The 19,544-nt window shown below is 37.0% G+C and overlaps 2 protein-coding genes across 3 annotated transcripts; one reads left to right on the plus strand and one right to left on the minus strand.

Annotated features, from left to right (window-relative positions):
• Positions 1 to 3,209: 3,209 nt before the first annotated feature.
• ankrd2 (ankyrin repeat domain 2 (stretch responsive muscle)) lies at positions 3,210 to 6,275 on the minus strand. The gene is given in 9 exon segments (XM_056272480.1): positions 3,210 to 3,242; positions 3,359 to 3,395; positions 3,397 to 3,452; positions 3,547 to 3,645; positions 3,750 to 3,825; positions 3,827 to 3,843; positions 3,933 to 4,031; positions 5,935 to 6,039; positions 6,168 to 6,275. Coding segments are annotated over 9 exon segments (630 nt in total).
• Positions 6,276 to 13,426: 7,151 nt separating this feature from the next.
• Positions 13,427 to 19,489, plus strand: st3gal7 (ST3 beta-galactoside alpha-2,3-sialyltransferase 7). Of its 2 annotated transcripts, none has more exons than XM_056272447.1 (7): positions 13,427 to 13,547; positions 13,650 to 13,826; positions 13,968 to 14,088; positions 15,266 to 15,591; positions 17,564 to 17,750; positions 18,028 to 18,168; positions 18,905 to 19,489. In XM_056272447.1, the coding sequence occupies exons 2-7, from the start codon at positions 13,693 to 13,695 to the stop codon at positions 19,139 to 19,141; spliced, it is 1,146 nt and encodes a 381-aa protein (XP_056128422.1). In that variant the 5' UTR covers positions 13,427 to 13,547; positions 13,650 to 13,692; the 3' UTR covers positions 19,142 to 19,489. The 2 variants fall into 2 exon arrangements, with proteins under 2 accessions (XP_056128422.1, XP_056128420.1); XM_056272445.1 differs by having other exon boundaries at positions 13,667 to 13,826.
• The last annotated feature ends 55 nt before the right edge of the window (positions 19,490 to 19,544 follow it).

The following is a 19,544-nucleotide window of genomic DNA, read 5'->3' on the forward strand; positions in this document are numbered from 1 at the left end:
TACAAAGCAAAAAGACCTGGACTGTTGATTCATAAACAATCATATATTAATCAAAATTTAAATGTTTGCTTTTAGGCTTTGCCTGTCGAATTGTCATTATATAATAAAGCACAGATGACGTATGTGCCATATCAGCTTCCTCCATCCGAAGCTGTGTCATCTGATGTATCAGGAAACTGCACAGCAATGAACATGTACTGGCGTTAAATATGTTTCATATGAAACTTAAGTTATGCAAAAGTCAAATAACATGTTGCGCATGCATTTCTCATTTCAGAAACTATCATTCAAATTGTCCATACAACAATTATATATAGTTCAACCATCCTGGCATTTACAATATAATCATCAAGCATTTCTTAAACACACAATCTTAAGTTACATGTTCACCTGAGTAATGCATACACACACATATATATATATATATATATATATATATATTATATATATACATATATATATATATACACTCACCGGCCACTTTATTAGGTACACCTGTCCAACTGCTCGTTAACACTTAATTTCTAAGCAGCCAATCACATGGCGGCAACTCAGTGCATTTAGGCATGTAGACATGGTCAAGACAATCTCCTGCAGTTCAAACCGAGCATCAGTATGGGGAAGAAAGGTGATTTGAGTGACTTTGAACGTGGCATGATTGTTGGTGCCAGAAGGGCTGGTCTGAGTATTTCAGAAACTGCTAATCTACTGGGATTTTCACGCACAACCATCTCTAGGGTTTACAGAGAATGGTCCGAAAAAGAAAAAACATCCAGTGAGCGGCAGTTCTGTGGGCGGAAATGCCTTGTTGATGCCAGAGGTCAGAGGAGAATGGCCAGACTGGTTCGAGCTGATAGAAGGGCAACAGTGACTGAAATAACCACTCGTTACATCCGAGGTATGCAGCAAAGCATTTGTGAAGCCACAACACGCACAACCTTGAGGCGGATGGGCTACAACAGCAGAAGACTCCACCGGGTACCACTCATCTCCACTACAAATAGGAAAAAGAGGCTACAATTTGCAAGAGCTCACCAAAATTGAACAGTTGAAGACTGGAAAAATGTTGCCTGGTCTGATGAGTCTCGATTTCTGTTGAGACATTCAGATGTTAGAGTCAGAATTTGGCGTAAACAGAATGAGAACATGGAACCATCATGCCTTGTTACCACTGTGCAGGCTGGTGGTGGTGGTGTAATGGTGTGGGGGATGTTTTCCTGGCACACTTTAGGCCCCTCAGTGCCAATTGGGCATCGTTTAAATGCCACGGCCTACCTGAGCATTGTTTCTGACCATGTCCATCCCTTTATGGCCACCATGTACCCATCCTCTGATGGCTACTTCCACCATGTCACAAAGCTCTAATCATTTCAAATTGGTTTCTTGAACATGACAATGAGTTCACTGTACTAAAATGGCCTCCACAGTCACCAGATCTCAACCCAATAGAGCATCTTTGGGATGTGGTGGAACGGGAGATTCGCATCATGGATGTGCAGCCGACAAATCTGCGGCAACTGTGTGATGCCATCATGTCAATATGGACCAAACTCCCTGAGGAATGCTTCCAGCACCTTGTTGAATCTATGCCACGAAGAATTGAGGCAGTTCTGAAGGCAAAAGGGGGTCCAACCCGTTACTAGCATGGGGTACCTAATAAAGTGGCCGGTGAGTGTATATATATATAGTGCTGTCAAATCGAGATTAATCGCATCTACACACACACACACATGCATACATACAGTATACATATACAATATATATATATAAGCTTTTGTTAGATGCGATTAATTGCGAATTAGTGATTTGATCTAATTCGCAGTGATTTGATCATCTATTTGATCAAGGTAATGCGATGCCTTTTAAAATAAAAATAATTATAAGCCTCATTTTCTTTATATAAATGAATACAATAAAGTACTTATTCATTCAGTTTCTGGTCCCCATTGACTTCCATAGTAGGAAAAAAATACTATGGAAGTCAATGGTGCCCCACAACTGTTTGGTTATCGACAATCTTCAAAATATCTTCTTTTGTGCTCAACAGAAGGAGGAAATTCATACAGGTTTGGAGCAACATGAGGGTGAGAAAATAATGACAGAATGTTCTTTTTCAATTTTTGGGAGAACTATACGGAGCCCCTAAAGGGACCTTTGCAAAAAATAAAAAAATAAAGAGTATCGCGTGCGCACGCGATAGTTTCTCGTGCGCACGTGATACTTTCACGTGCGCACGCAATACGCTTCTCGTGCGCACGCATTACAATTTCCGGTTTGCGTACAATTTGCGTCACTGTCATTACTATGAGGAAAACAAGAGCATGGATGTCAAAGTTTAAACTTCTCTAGATTAAAAAAGACCAAAGTGTTATAAAACTGTTGGTTACAACGTGACCAATAAATCCTTATTTTTTAAGGAATTGGTTTAACAGGGATATTAATCATCTTATGAATCAGGTTTGATAATTATGGAAATATTTTAACATACGATTACGAACAATGTATGCAAATCCATAATTTTCCTGCGCATTTTAAACAATTTAATTAAAGCTATTTCCCCTACTCTGATTCATCTTATCAAAAGTCATATTCAATTTAACTCACATTAATGATAAATCCAAAATAAATGGCATTTAATTGATTGACAAAAAATGCTATAATAAACATATTTGTACAATATTTCAAATACAAAATAAAATAGCACCTAGAGGAATTTTTTGGAACTCTATTATTGATCATATTAATTGGAAGACTGATTGGTTAATCCCCTTTAAATATTGCATTAATAATAAAACCAAAGAAATACATTTTAAAATGTTGCATACTATACATGTTAGAATTTTGATGATTATGGCTTACAGCTATGAAAACCTTTTCACAATATTCTAAATTTGAATTTGGGGTTTTCATAAGCTGTAAGCCATAATCATAAAAATTATAACAAATAAAGGCTTGAAATTTCTCACTTTGCATGTAATGAGTCTATAAAATATATTAGTTTCACTTTTTAAGTTGGGGATGAATTTAAATATTTTTGCTTATGGATATAAAATTTTGCCAACAATATAAATTAACAATGTATTCAAGACCGTTGTTAACATTGTTTTCATAATATACAATAATATCCTTTAAAGTAATAGTATTTAATTTTTACTAAATTAAAGATAAATTCTGCCAATTCCTTCCAGAAATTTTGGATAATTTTGCATTCAAAAAACAAATGAGTCAACACCTCTTTCCCACTTTTACAAAAGGAACATAAATCGTCAATATCAGAGTATCTTGCAATTTCTTTGGTTTTATTTATTATATATATATATATATATTTTTTTTTTCTTCTCATCCAGCATGCTCTTACAGCATTCTTGATCTGCATATCAGCTCCAGCCAGTATGTTTTACAATTTTATATCGATTTAATCTGACCGCATCATGTAGAGATGTGTCTCCTTCCTTTAAAAGAGAAATTAAATGTTTAAACTGACTTTTTTAATTTGCATGATCCATATCATTTTTGTGTTTTCCTCATGAATTATTCATCTGTTACCCAATCTTTGGCATTGATATTGATTCCACTGGCTATAAGATGTTGGACCACGTCGCTGTGACCGGTCCGTGTGGCCACATGTAAAGGTGAGCTAAGCAGCTGTATGGGAGGGGGTAATACGATTTGACCATATTATGCATACTTGCGACAGCTTATTTTGTTATACTGTACAGTATTTTTGTCTTCCAGTAAAACATTATTACTTTGTCTCTGGCGTTGATATCAGCTCCCCTGTCCTGAAGAACGTTCAGTGCTGAGAGACTTCCACCTCTGCAAGCGTATAGCCCTGCAATCCAGCTAAACCATGGACAACAAGAGCAAATCAACACTATCACAACACCATTGTAACAATGAATTGACTTAATAAACATCTAGAATGATCTCACCCTGTCTTTAAAGTTGATATCAGCTTCTTTGTCCAGCAATTTTTCCACTATTTTAGCATGATTTTCCAGAGCAGCCCGATGGAGTGCTGTTTTTCTGAACTAAGACAAACAGTCGTGTGAGCAACGGAGTCATCATAGAGTCAGAGAACTAAAACTAAAATCATAAAATAAAAATGTGTTACTTGCATCAAAATAAATGTTAACTGAAACATTTGTTTTAGCTAGTTGCCAATACAACATTTTGAAAAAGTTGCTCAGACTACTTTGACGTGTATATGGCGTGGGAGAGGTAGGGTGTCACAATGAGCGAGAAAGGTTGACATGGATCACGCTAAATCTCCAACCTCTGGGGAATCACCCGTTTTATAGTCAATAGTTGAGTGACATGTAGCCAAGTATAGTGTACCATACTTGGAATTTGTGCTCTGCATTTTATCCATCCAAGTGACACACACACACACACTGTGAACACACACCCGGAGCAGTGGGCAGGCATTTTTGCTGCGGCGCCAGGGGAGCGATTGGGGGTTAGGTGCCCTGCTCAAGGGCATCTCAGTTGTGGGTAATGAAAGTGGAAGAGAGCACTGTTCATTCACTCCCCCCACCTACATTTCCTGCCGAATGAGACTCGAACCCGCAATTAGGGTTACAAGTCCGACTCTCTAACCATTAGGCCACACATTTTATCCCTTAAAACTCATCTTTGATCTCCAAAATTACATATTTCAAAGTTTTTTCCTGTGAAAAAAATGAATTCATGCCTTTATCCCTTAAGTGTCACCGGCGGGCCCAAATCCATTCAATTTTTAAAACAGTAATATCCTATACTAAACCTAAACTAATCTTGACAAACTATATATCATTTGAAAGCTTACAATCTTTAATTCATCTACTCTAATGAATTACAGAGGAGCCATAATTCATCAATTTGCAACAAGAATATTTTCATACTCCTAAGGCGTGTTTAGACCTTTATTTTGAAATAGTGATGAACATGAAAAATCATGAAAGAAGGGTAGAAACCTCAGTTTGTTTTCATGTCAAGAGTTCAAAAGATAGCATCCATTCACTTATTTTAGAAAAAAAGGTCTGAATTTTTTTTAAATATAAAGAAAAAAAATATAGATTCACCATTTGTGCTGTGGCAGGAAGTTATAACGCACATACTTGTTCTTTTTGTGTTTCTTAGAGGTTGAATTCATATCAAAATCTGCCAAACTTCTCATATTACTTGTGAATAGGATGTCTACTTCATAAATTGTATGAAAATTGTGGAAATAATGGTTCATATCACTCAAAACACATTTGGAAATGGAGGCGCCCTTATATGGGCAGTAATGGAGTCTGGTTGTCATCTAGTGAAAAAGTTTGGTACTGCGCACAAACAAAATCTTACTGAAAGCTCATTTTTTGAGATATCAACCTAAAATTTGAAACACAACTTGTTCAGATTTTTTACTTAGATTTTTTTGCAGTTTTAGAGTCGCCCAGGTTTTGAAAATATATATTTTCTATAAAATATGAATAATTAAATTTTTTACATTGTACATTTTCATAAACTCAAACTTCTATAACTTTTTTCTTTTTTTCTTTCACTTCTACAAAAATCTGCCAAATGTCGTCTTTAAAACGAGACCAATCTTACGTATATATTCCAAAGCATTCTTGAATTACAACCATTTAAGTTTGAAATGTGCATTTTCATGTATATTCAAAAAAAGGGGGGTGACACTTAAAGGGTTAAAATAGCTTGAAAGTAACTCTAAACCCTTGCTTCAAGTAGTATATGCGGAATCATGAATATGCAAATGAGCTCCGCCTCCACTCATTCATACAGGCTCGTCTACAAGTCGTTGTATCAGAATGGTAATGCATTTTATGTATCGTTGTAGCACTAAAGCTTTGACTTAAATTAAAATGAAAGCTAATAAAAAACTATAATAGTATCTCACTGATACTAAAATAACACTGGAGAGAGCATGTCATTTCAGACATACAGCACCTCATCACAGGTGTTTGGATCTCCTCCATCTTCCAGAAACTTCTCAACTACTTCCATCTTTCCCTGAGCTGCTGCTTTCAAAAACTCCTCTGGTTCAATAAGTCCCTGACAAACACCAGAGACAAATTTCAATGATTAAACACTCAAAAAAAAAGCAAAAAGACTAATACTTAAATAATAGCTACTTATATGCAACTCAAATGCACATGCAAAGACAGATGGGTTTCCCTCACCATGGGAACATCCATTAGGCCTTTGGAAGTGGTGGCCTTGTTCTTGTTCTTCTTATTCTTCATACACAGCTCAATAATATTCTCTGCACCCCCCAGATCAACGATCATACGCCTCACTCACACGTTCCTCTGCCTGTATGAAAAATTCACTTCTCTTCATCACTGACTGATCCTGGTCTGCACAGCACAGAGTATTCTTAAAATTGGCTCATATGGTTTTTAATTGACAGGATTGTGAAAATCTTGTCAAACTGATACGAGTTGCCAAATTTTGATATTATTAGCACAGCTTTCTGTGAATGTATATGAGTGTGCACTGGTGGAGGTTTAACATGATTGTACTTTATTTTTTACAGCATTTACAGCCAATGCCTCTTTTTTACAGCATTTACAGCCAGTGCCTCTTTTTTAGAGCAACTGCAAGTAATAAAAAAAAGTTATAAATAGGTTTTACTCCTTCAAAAAAAATGACACAATATTGTAGTTATGGCATCCACCACCCGGGGCTGCTAAAGCCAACCAGCCAAAACCCTGACCCGCTGGTTCCATCTGGTTCTGGGAAATATCTCTCAAAAATACTAATGCACTTTGTTTCTTAGTTGACCCAATTCAGAAGCTGCATCCTTCGAAGGCTGTGAAGGTCGGACTGAGCGTTGTTAAATGGGACGGTCTAGCCTACAGAGGATTGTTCTTGTCGCCTAGAAACTGTGACAGCTGCCGTTAAAGAGTGGCTGTAACGTTTGTCCTAGACTTTTTTTCAAAGTTATATTAAACTGTCTGAAAACAAAACGGTTCACAAACTGTCTAAATAATATATTCACTATGTTTCATCTCTGTATATAAAAAACATCAACTTTATATAAATCGCATCTTACTAAGATGTGTCAACATTTGAACTGCTTTAAAGGTTTTTTTTTTTTTTTTTTTTTTTTTTTTACATTTGTATCATTAGATATTTGAGCAAGTTGAAACCCAATACTTACGTTTGAAAGTGTAATTAGGCCATTTCTCTGCAAAAAAAAATCCTGCCGCCACTGGCTCACAATAAATTCTGAGGTAGGCAAGGCAGCGAAGGATTCATTTGTTGTATCCTTTATTTCATGGGAAAGGACGCATTTAAGGACCCTTCAAATCGGGACAGCCTTCGTCACGCCACGGTGACACAATCGGCCTTCGAAGGATGCATATATATAAAAAGCCATATATGGTGGCTTTGAGTTTGAGGCAGGTGAGTTTGATCAAGGTCAAAATAGATAATTCTCATTTCTTAATATTGCAGTAAATCCTCCTCGTAACCTTTCATCAAAATAACTTCTCCCTCCCTCTTGCAGCTCTTCTCTGATGATGTGTTTACTGATGTGAGGGCGGGACAACCTGTCACTCAAAGGAGATCGACCAATAGCAAACCACAACCATCTAATCAATTCCCGATGGACAAAATCAAGTCCAGCCTTTCATTTTTTATTGTTCAAGAAGTCGTTCCACTCGTATATACCTCACAAAAGGGAAGAAAATATTTGTTTTTAATCGACTTTCATGTCGCTTCATTCCCAACTTTATTGGAGATATCAATTATGCTTCAAGTAGGCCTATCAAGTTTATCTGGTACAATTTTCATCTTTTCATTAACTGTCCAAATTTTGATCTCTGCTGAGATTTTGTTCCCCACTCACCTGAATGTTTGCAACTCCAAAAAACCCCCAACTTCTGTGCCCGAGCTTGACGCATCTAAACAATTTCAATAGAAGACAAACAAACTTTCTCAGACAGGTACTTCCCAGACTTAATACAAATAAAATACACAGAAAATGATCAAAATGAGAAATTAATTCATTTCATTAGACTGTACCTTCTCCCGTTTATCAAGGGCTGCTCTTCTATCAACCACAGGATGCTCTCGTCCATTATAAGGGGAAAAAAAGTATAACAAGAACTTCACCCAGAGTGTTTTCAAGTCGCAAACTTTCACAAATAATCGTGTAAAATTCCTGCCGTTAAGAGCAGACCTGCTGGACTGAGATCTGAACTGGTCTTATAGCTCACAGCAGGAATGTAAAGCCATGTCAGGCCCGGTGTGACAGCTGTGGACAGGAGCTGGATCACACACAAACACACAACATGAGCTCACCGTTTGTTCGGTGCCATCCACCTCGAGAGGCCTGCCCTCTGCCACACTCTGAGTCCAGTTTTACAAGAATCACGACCCAATAAACACCCTGTTTTGGAGATTATGTTATTTATAAGTGGTTCATTAGTGTCAAGCGATACCTCATGAATGCCTCCTAGTTTCAAAGAACGCCTGTTAACACACAACGTCCAATCACGGGACGGCATTCTGGAACATCCTGTTGGTTGTACATTCGCACGAATGCACACAAATGTCTAGTTATGATTAAGTGTTTGTGATATGCAGTTTGTGTTTGAAGGAAGAACAGATGTAAATGGTTGTAAAGGTGAGATCAAGTTGAAATTTTCAATAAAACCATCATCATTTGACAAATAAAACAACTGAACCAAACATTGAGCAACAGCAATCATGTGTACATACTTCTAATGGTTTGTTTGATTTCATAATGCAGTCATGCTGTTCAAGTCCTTCACCTGAGCAGTCGTTAAATGTCAGGAGTCACCCCTAACTTAAATATGATTGAAATATGTATTGGAAAAGAACTAAAACTTGACCATAACTGTTCAAATATCTGCTTAACTAATTAAAAACAACAATTCTGCTAAGTTTACTGAATTTAGTAATTCCCCAGTACTTTCCCCAGGCTTTTTTATATACTTTAAGCAGTAGCAGTGTTTTTTTTAGTTTTTTTTTTTTAGTATAAAGCAAATAAAGATTTACTGCTGCAAATAATTAATATTTAATCTAATAATCTAATCGGATGCCTGCACTTTTACGTCTTTTTTGTTATGACAATAATTTCAAGAAATGCTGCCATTTATAATGTTTTCTTTACTCATGTTTAAATGCCGTTTACTGCTGTCAGCTTAACTGAGATCCTGATTGGGGTTTTTTTTTGTCCCAGATATTGTTTTTTGGGGGGCAGTACGTTTTTAATTTTTCTTTTTGAAATAAATTAACACTTGGGGGATGCATTAAATTTATGAAAAGTGAAATTAAAGGCCTACTGAAGTGCCTTGAAACTTGCAGCATTATTCAATGTGTTGACGTAATTTCCACTGAAACAGGAAGACAGGGCGGGACACATCGAACAGCTCCTCCCCTTTTATAAAATAGCCAATAGGGTTTAGTTTATATTACAGACAGCTCGGCCAGAGCCGTTGAGCTCAGTCAAGCTGCAGTTTCCTCCTAATCTCTAACCATTTCTCCTCCATATCACTTTACAATATAGAATTCTGTGCAGAAACCAGACTTTATTCGCCCCAATGGAAAGCATATTTACATTGTCTGAATCCTTCCCTATCCCCTATATAGTGCACTATGTGCCATTCACCATGTAGAAAATGTGTAAATGTGACCAATTTTAGCTGCAGCTTCAGCGTCTATTTATAATGAAGGGGGCAAAATCATTGAGAGACAATCAGTTTTAAATGCGTATATCTTCTGAATGCAAATTTTGTCATTGTTTTGGAGCTTAGCTTATAGATAACAGTAAGGCTAACATGTTGATACTAAAACCCAAGTAAACTTCAATTTTGATTTTAATGGGGACTTTAAAAACACTTTTACATTGTTACAAAAGATTTCTATTTTAAATAAATGCTGTTCCTTTGAACTTTTTTTTTCCATCAAAGAATCCCCAAAAATGCATCACAGCTTCCACAAAAATATTAAGCAGCAACTGTTTTCAACATTGATGATAATAATAATAATAAATGTTTCATGAGCAGCGAATCAGCATATTAGAATGATTTCTGAAGGATCATGTGACACTGAAGACTGAAGTAATGACTGTTAAATATTCAGCTTTGCCATCACAGGTATAAATTACATTTTGAAACATTCAAATAGAAAACAGTTATTGTAATAATATTCACAATATTACGGTATTTATTTTTGATCAAATGAGGAGACTTCAAAAACATTTAAAACTAGTTCGCAAAAGTAGGTTTTGGACAAAATTGTCCATAACACATTTTTTTGCTCAAATCGAGAATCCGAGATATACATCTTGTCCGTCCTGAGCCAAGGAACACAGTGGTGTACACACACAGTGGTGTGTCTTGATTCTAGGTCAAACGGTCTAGGAGTTATGAGCAATTTAGTACTTTTGGTTGCTGTAGCGCCACCTATGGGCCAATCGGGGTCATACTCTGATAGGTTCTCCCCAAACTGAGGCCCTACCCCCTGGCCAGGTTTCAAGTCTCTAGGCCTTACGGTTGGGGCTGCACGATGCGTTTTAGGGTTTTTTTTTTTCAAATAGCAATTACAATAGGTTTTCAGCACTTCGTGCTTGAACACCTAATAATAGGCGACCTTTTTGACAGTTATAGCGCCACCTATGGTCCGATCTCCATGAAACTCTGCATGCTTCTTCACCATGTTATGACACATGTGCTCATCAATTTTTGTGACGTTCTGAGTTTTTATTTATGATTTATAGGCTTTTGAGTGTATTTTGACACGCCCCCTTTTCTAAACGACCCTGTTACAGTGAACCAAAGGGCAAAGTTCAACTTTTTTTTTGATAATTATTGATCTAGAGAGTCCATAGAATTGTCCTAGACTGGTCTGGTTCCGATCAGGCAAAAAACCAGGGACTAGTTCGCAAAAGTAGGTTTTGGACAAAATTATCCATAACAATTTTTTTTTTGCTCAAATCGAGAATCCAAAATATACATCTTGTCCGTCCTGAGCCAAGGAACACAGTGGTGTACAAATCTTGATTCTAGGTCAAACGGTCTAGGAGTTATGAGCAATTTAGTACTTTTGGTTGCTGTAGCGCCACCTATGGGCCAATCGGGGTCATACTCTGATAGGTTCTCCCCAAACTGAGGCCCTACCCCCTGGCCAGGTTTCAAGTCTCTAGGCCTTACGGTTTGGGCTGCACGATGCGTTTTAGTTTTTTTTTTTTTTTTTCAAATAGCAATTACAATAGGTTTTCAGCACTTCGTGCTTGAACACCTAATAATAGGGGACCTTTTTGACAGTTATAGCGCCACCTATGGTCCGATCTCCATGAAACTCTGCATGCTTCTTCACCATGTTATGACACATGTGCTCATCAATTTTTGTGACGTTCTGAGTTTTTATTTATGATTTATAGGCTTTTGAGTGTATTTTGACACGCCCCCTTTTCTAAACGACCCTGTTACAGTGAACCAAAGGGCAAAGTTCAACTTTTTTTTTGATAATTATTGATCTAGAGAGTCCATAGAATTGTCCTAGACTGGTCTGGTTCCGATCAGGCAAAAAACCAGGGACTAGTTCGCAAAAGTAGGTTTTGGACAAAATTGTCCATAACAAATTTTTTTTGCTCAAATCGAGAATCCGAGATATACATCTTGTCCGTCCTGAGCCAAGGAACACAGTGGTCTAGGAGTTATGAGCAATTTAGTACTTTTGGTTGCTGTAGCGCCACCTATGGGCCAATCGGGGTCATACTCTGATAGGTTCTCCCCAAACTGAGGCCCTACCCCCTGGCCAGGTTTCAAGTCTCTAGGCCTTACGGTTTGGGCTGCACGATGCGTTTTAGGTTTTTTTTTTTTTTTCAAATAGCAATTACAATAGGTTTTCAGCACTTCGTGCTTGAACACCTAAAAATATAACTGACCCTTGACTTGGTGTAGTAGAGTGTGTTTGTGTGTGTATCGATATGTTAATTTAGAGAGATTAATTATACAAAAATAGAAATAGCTAAAACAAACACATACATGCTTCACCAACACTGATTCCATTTCCAACTCTCTCAATGCAAACCTTTATCAAGTTCATTCAGATTTCTTTGACATAAATACCCTTGTAACAAACAACTAAAAAACTAAGATTGAGCAGAAAAGTCATGCTTTAACTCTGAGAAAGAAAAGCCAATAAAGTCATTGGCCCTCATTTATCAAAAGTGCGTACACCAAATTTCCAGCGTACACCTGGCGTACACCCAAAACCACGGTGACTTTGAGATTTATCAATATGGACGTTGGCGTACGGCACGCTCAAATCCTACGCCAGCTCAGGAGGTGGTGTACGCACGTTTTGAGTTAGTGCGGAAATGCGCAGAAAAACAATTCCTAGCACCACAAAACGCACTGACAAACTAAAAGATATGATATATTATGACCCACTGTAAAACAAAAAAACAACAACAACATAGTAATTATAAACTTCAGTGTTTATTTTTGTGCAACATGGACTACAATGTTTAATTTGTGTGACTTTACCAAAGCATTTGATTTGTAAGCAAATGTATTCCTTCAGTTGCGAGCCTGTGCGCTTTACCCTGACGTTTCAGGGTTTGGCCCGGCAGGTGCGCACTGGGTTCGGTATAAACGAAAGGCTTTCAATGACCAAAAAATAATTCAGACTGACAAAATAATAAAAATACATTCTTCGTCTTTTAAATAATAATAATAATACAAATAATAATAATGACATTCTTCTTCTAAATAACAATAACCGTCATTAATAATACAAATCATACTAAGAAGAATATTACAAATTGTCATGCAATTATTAATGTGAATGAATGGTACTCCACATCACATCATCATCATCATCACTATTGTACACCCCAATAATACATGTAACGTGATTCGAAATTGAATGCTAATTCAAAAGACGTGCTGTAAAATATTGCATTGTGATTGGTCATTTCGGCTCCACGTCAGAGAAGTTTCTCTTCTTTGCCGTCTTCCGTGTGTCCATGGCGTAAAATGAGGGCGTGGGGGAAGCGGAGACTTGAATATATAGGGGCGTGTTATTCTAATGACGAACGTTTTCAGCCGCGGGATTTATCAAGGGCAGGTATTGCGTACACCTGGATTTCAAAGGTACGCACAGCTTCATAAATCAGGCGGTGAGAGGAGTGTAAGCATAATCTTACGCCAAAATATACGCTTGTTTCTACGCAAGAATGATAAATGAGGGCCATTGTACTTATGTTTAGTTATTAAGATTATGTTTCTGCTTTCAGCAACAGCTGTACATGCTGTCTAAAGGACTTTTGAAATGCTAATGTTAGGTATGATATCAAACATTTGCAAAAATGGCAGTGTGTGGCTGTTTAAACAGTAGATATACAATGCGAAGCCTCTCAGACAGGTGAATGATTAACTGTGAGGAGGGATCAGACTGAGACAAAACACTCACGACACGGCAGCGGATGTAAGGGACAAAAGCGCAGCTCAAATTCAATACAACACAGACATGTTTCTATCTCTACACCTGGAAGAAAAAGACAGCACCTGAAATAAGAGGTAAGAAACAACATTTACAAAGGCATAAAGTATTCAAATGTGCTGTGAATGAAGGCTGTGGAACATTGACTCTAAAGAACATGCAAGTAAAGTTTTAATTAGTATTTCATAACTAACAGGCGTAGTTGGGAACCGACAGGAAAAAATGGTGACCCTGAAACACTTGAGTGTTAATGATAATGACGAAGACAACGTTCCTCTGTTACCGGAAGCCAGCAGCCTGGAGAGCCCAACCACCCAACAACACAGGGCAGAGTCCAGGGAATTGTTCCTCAGCCGGTGGGTTTGACCGAGATAAGCACTGTGACACCACGGAAACATGCTTCACTGGAGATTTAGAGACGCATTCCATTCAAACCAATGAAGCACACCTAGCGTGAGCTTTTAAAACACCATAAGTCTGCTGTTTTATGATTTCAGGAGGAACAACTTCATTTTAAGCTTTGTTCTGTTGTTGAGCTGTTACTCTGCACTTCTGGTTCCTGCTTATCTGCCAACGCCAGAGCCCACCTGGACTAATGACAGTTCTGCTGAAACTCTGGTACTGTAATTCACTGTTTCACCGTATGAAGCTAATGAGATGTCCGCCAATTTGTAGGATCTGTGACTTTACTTGCCCCTGGTTTCACAGATAAGGCTTAAGTCCCAGACTAAAACGCATGTTTGAGCGGTTTTAACTGAAAGCAACTTGCACTGACGCATCTTAGAATATGTCAGTGCCATTGTTTTGTCTCTAGATGCACACCAGTAATGTGTTTTTCTAAGGCACATTTATAAAAGCTACTTAAATGTCCAAATTTAACTAAGGCCTAAACTTGGCTTAATCTAAGCCCTGTCTGTGAAACCAGGCCTATTCAACTGTGAGTTTACTGCAGGCTTAAGATGATTCAAATAAATGGAGTTCACATATATTCAACCCCCCCCCCAAAAAAAATTCTCTCTACAATAAAATAAATAAAAATAAATAAACCCCTTGATATTAATTGTCAAGGTACCCCATGTACATTAATGTAAAATAATTATAATAATTTATATTAAAATGCTTATTTTAGGGTTAATATTTCAGTAAATTATGAATCAATCAATAAATACATAAATCACAAATTTTTGTCATAAATAAATCTACACTAAAAGTTCAAAAGGTTTTTTGAAAGAAGTCTTTAATGTTCATCAAGGGATTTATTTGATCAAAAATACATAGTAAATGTTGTGCAATATTAAAATACTTTTAAAATGTAATTAATTCTATTGATGGCATGCTGTATTTTCAGTCTTCATGTCACGTGATCCATCAAACCCTTCATTCTAAAATTCTGATTTTGTTTGTGAATTGTGCTGCTTAATATTTTCATGCAAACCATGACATAATTGTATTATTTGATGAATAGAAAGCTCAAAAGAACAGCATTTATTTGAAATAGATTTAACATAAAGTCTTTACTATCAGTTTTTAATCAATTAATCCCCCTATGTTTCGAAACATTCACACAGAAAACAGTTATTTTAAATTGTAATAATATATTCACAATATAACTCGTTTTAATAACTCGTTTTAATCAAACGAGAAAGCATAAGAGACTTAAAAAACACTTTAAAAATAATTACTGGTAGAAGGAACAACGAGTACAAACCGATATGCATCTTTGCTACTGCAATGAGTATTATTTTACACGCATGTAGTGGTCAGGTGTCTGAAGGCTTGTTTACACACACCTCAGGCTCTGCTGAATCAGTCAGCGGCTCTGCTGTCTCGGTCATGTCGCAGTGGCTGGAGTGTGGAGAGGGTGATGACGCTGCCTACTCCTGCTGGGCTGCTGAAGATCCCGGTGTTCCTGGAGAACAGCACGCAGGACTGGGCACTGCCTCCTCCTCTGGGTCTGCAGGGTAGTGAGGAGATGGTGGCACAGGCCCTGAAAGCTTTGCCTTATACTGGTGTACCTACTGGCACAGAGACCTGCAGGAGATGCGTGGTGGTCGGAAGCGGAGGTGTTTTACGTGGCAAAAATCTTGGACCTCATATAGACCAATACAATATTATCATCAGGTTAGTTCATTAAAGGAACACTCCGACTTTTTGGGACTTTAGCCTATTCACCTTATCCCCCAGAGTTAGATAAGTCCATACATACCTTTTTCATCTCCGTGCGTGCTATAAGTCTGTTTGACGCACCCAGTTTGAGGAGCAGAGAGCGCGTCTCAGGTGCTGCGGTTATCACTCCGCCCAAGTAGCAGTGCTTCGCCTTCAGAGAATACAGTATATTCCCAGTATTTATCAGAGGCGGACAGAGTACAGAGCTTTGTTACTTGAGTAAAAGTACAGATACCCCTTGTTAAATTTTACTCAAGTACAAGTAAAAGTACTACATTCAGATGTCTACTTAAGTAAAAGTACTTGTTTTTAAAAGTACTTGAGTATCAAGAGTACAAGAGTAGATTTTCTAAATATTGCATTACTACTGCCACAGTGCTTACATTTATGCACAGAAACGTCCTGCATGGAGTTATGAAAAATGTTAATGTTAATACCTTGGAGAATGTAAAAGGAATTGAAAGTAAAATCAAGTCATTTTCATCTTTTTACCATGTTGCTTTATTTAATTTAATTACATTTTTTGGGGGTCCCATCTTTAAATGCGGGGACAACACACACACACACACCACATGTAAGGGTGGCGCTGCCAATAAAGCACCTAAAAGCTGTCACAAAGAACCGGCAAAAGGAATGATTATGAATATGTAAAATATATATATATAAGGAGATATTTTTATTGTTTATTAATAAACTCTTGTTAATAAACAAGTGTTTTCTTTGTCAGTGTCGGCTAGATGAAGTTGACTATGCTGACTCGCGATCTTCAGTAGTGAACGCGCCAGAGAGAAATGCACATTTCATACGGATTACATAAGCAGAGAGCAGTCTGTTTTCTTTCGTTTTGAATTTTTCTGTTTAAAAGTAGACATATCTGTGAGAGGCAAGTAGGCTACCTTTATAAAATAAAATAAAATAAAACAAAATTAATATTTTATGTACTGTGGAGACTGAGCGCCAACCCTTCTTCATTCGCTGGGTAGTAGCCTACTTTGGTTTGCGCAGTGTAATTCACATAATCAGTAAAAATATATTTTGCCTCCTAAAGTTTTTTTTTAAGAAATCAGAAATCCCTCGTGGCTACGCCACTGCCACATTTGAACCTGACTGTGTTAAACACACCACATACTCAAGAACATCAAACCAAATGCTTGGCTTCCATTAATGTGTAATATAAAATCTGACCATGGAGTTGACTTTGGCGGAAAGCTGAAAGTGATTGCTGATAGGCTGTCCCAATCAGTGGCGCCTGCACAATCCAATCACGTTTGAGAGGGAAACAACAAATTGAGGGTTTCTGAGATTTTTCTTCTTTTTGCCCACTTTTTTTTTTTTTTACTCGGGTACTCACGGTTATGGATAGAAATGTATTGGAGTAAAGAGTACAATATTTGCCTCTCAAATGTACTTGAGTAAAGTCATGAGTACTCCCCAAAAATGATACTCGAGTAAAGTACAGATCCCTCAAAATTGTACTTAAGTACTGTACTCGAGTAAATGTACTCCGTTACTGTCCGGCTCTGGTATTTATACGGTTAAAATATGTCTGTGTCTCATGTGACTTTGTTTTATGTACACTCTGTGACTATACAAATCACAACATGTAAATAGGAAAATGTTTGCGTTATTTTGTCACTTATTTGGATTAGTATGCTAGCTGCAACCATTTACATCCAGTCTTTGTGCTAAGCTAGGCTAGCGGTGGGTGCGTCAAACAGACTTATAGCACGCACAGAGATGAAAAAGGTATGTATGGACTTATCTAACTATAAGTCCATAGGGATAAGGTGAATAGGCTAAAGTCCCAAAAAGTCGGAGTGTTCCTTTAATAAACACATATGGGTGAGGTGTTACGGTGTCAATGAGGCATATTAACTTGCCTGAACTAATTGTATCGATATTAATATTTTAATCTTCATACTTACAGAGTGAACAATGCTCCAGTATTTGGATTTGAGAGAGACGCTGGCTCTAGAACTACCATTCGGCTCATTTATCCAGAAGGGGCTCCTTCCCTGTCACATGAATACGAGAATACTGAAATGGTGGCTTTGGTTGCGTTCAAGAGCTTGGATATAGCATGGCTCATCTCTGTAATAACCAAGGAACCTTTGGTGAGTAATGTTAGAAGGTTTTCAGGAGGGACATTCTCATTTTAGAGAGCATTTTGTTGGACAAAGATTTGTGCCTTTGAGAGCAGATGGAGTCATCAATTTCTGTGAAACAGAGGGACTGTGAATTTTAAATGTTTTTGTCATCTCTTAGGTGTGCTATAGCCTAAAGATAACAGAAATGGCCTTAAAATAATTTAAAAAAAATAGAAATATGGCCTAATTGTTTACATGAACAGAGTGGTCCAAGGAATCAATGTCTGTCCCTGTCTTTTTGAAGAGTTGGTGGTCTAAATGGTGGTTCTGGAAGCATGTAATAGACACGATACCTCTTCAACCAGAAAATGTTCGCATCCTGAATCCTGAAATCATGTACAGGACAGGACAAGTGCTACAAACCTATTCAGAGCAACAGAAAAAGGTCAGAACTGAGATACTTTTTCAATTGTGCAAACTCAAAACTATTACTTCTCCAGGCTTTGAATTCAGAAGGTTACTAAATAGATTGTTACTCCTAAAACATGCATATATATATATATATATATGTATTCCTATATATATATATATATATATATATATATATATATATATATATATATATATATATATATATATATAGGAATACATATATATATATATATATATATGCATGTTTTCAGGAGGGACATTCCTGAATATATATATATATATTATACACGCACACTACTGTTTAAAAGTTTGGGGTCTGTAAGATATCTTTTTTAATTTTTGAAAGAAATGATGCTCACCTGAATTTATTTGATCAAACATACATTTAAAACAGTAATATTGTGAACATGTATTTCAATTCAAAATAATTGTTTTCTATTTTAATACATTTTAAAATGTAATTTATTCCTGTGATGGCAAAGCTAAATTTTCAGCATCATTACTCCAGTCTTCAGTGTCACATGATCCTACAGAAATTATTCTTAACATTCTGATTTGGTGCTCAGGGCTTTCAGTATTCTTTATCGAATAGTATGTTCAAAAGAACAACATTATTTGACATAAATATTTTGTTACATTATAAATTCTTTACTAATTAAATTAAATGTTTCCTTGACACATGAGACTCCTACTAAATGTTCTGCCGCTAGCATTGTTAACTGAAGTCCGTTTTATATTTTGTTTGTTAGATGGTGCCGACCCTGGGTATAACGGCAATAGTTCTGGCCCTGCAGGTGTGTGATGAGGTGAGTTTAGCTGGATTTGGATACGACCTTCAGAACCCTGGAGCTCTGCTGCATTACTATGGGTCTCTCCGCATGGACGCCATGAGGGCACAGGTGGTTCACGATGTCAGCGCTGAGACCATCTTACTGAAGGAGCTGGTTAAAGCCGGAGCGGTGCGAGACCTCACGGGGGCATTGTGATGACGGCAGAGACTCTGGAACAGCTACATGTAGAAGTTAAAAGAGATGACAAAACACAGAAACAGACCTGTTGGAAGACAATAGGATCGATCTTATAAATTTCAGGGCAAAATGTACTAAATTGTGTAATTTTGGGGTGAAATACGACAGACATTACCCAATAACATAATATACAAACAAATGCATTTAAAATAAGTGAAAATGACTACTAAAATTAAAACCAAAGCTACTATAAAACACATTTAAATATAGCTTTATTAAAGATGACAGAAGATTTATTCAGATAAATTATTATCTCATATTTATTTATCTTGGAAAACTGATTACATAGTGTAAAAACATTTTTTTTAACAGAACATTACATATATCCAAACAATATTGTATCAAAATATAAATGTGTATG

The sequence above is a fragment of the Rhinichthys klamathensis genome, unplaced genomic scaffold (assembly GCF_029890125.1).
Source record: "Rhinichthys klamathensis goyatoka isolate OS25496 unplaced genomic scaffold, OSU_Roscu_1.1 h1tg000338l_1, whole genome shotgun sequence".
NCBI classification, from domain to species: Eukaryota; Metazoa; Chordata; class Actinopteri; order Cypriniformes; family Leuciscidae; genus Rhinichthys; species Rhinichthys klamathensis.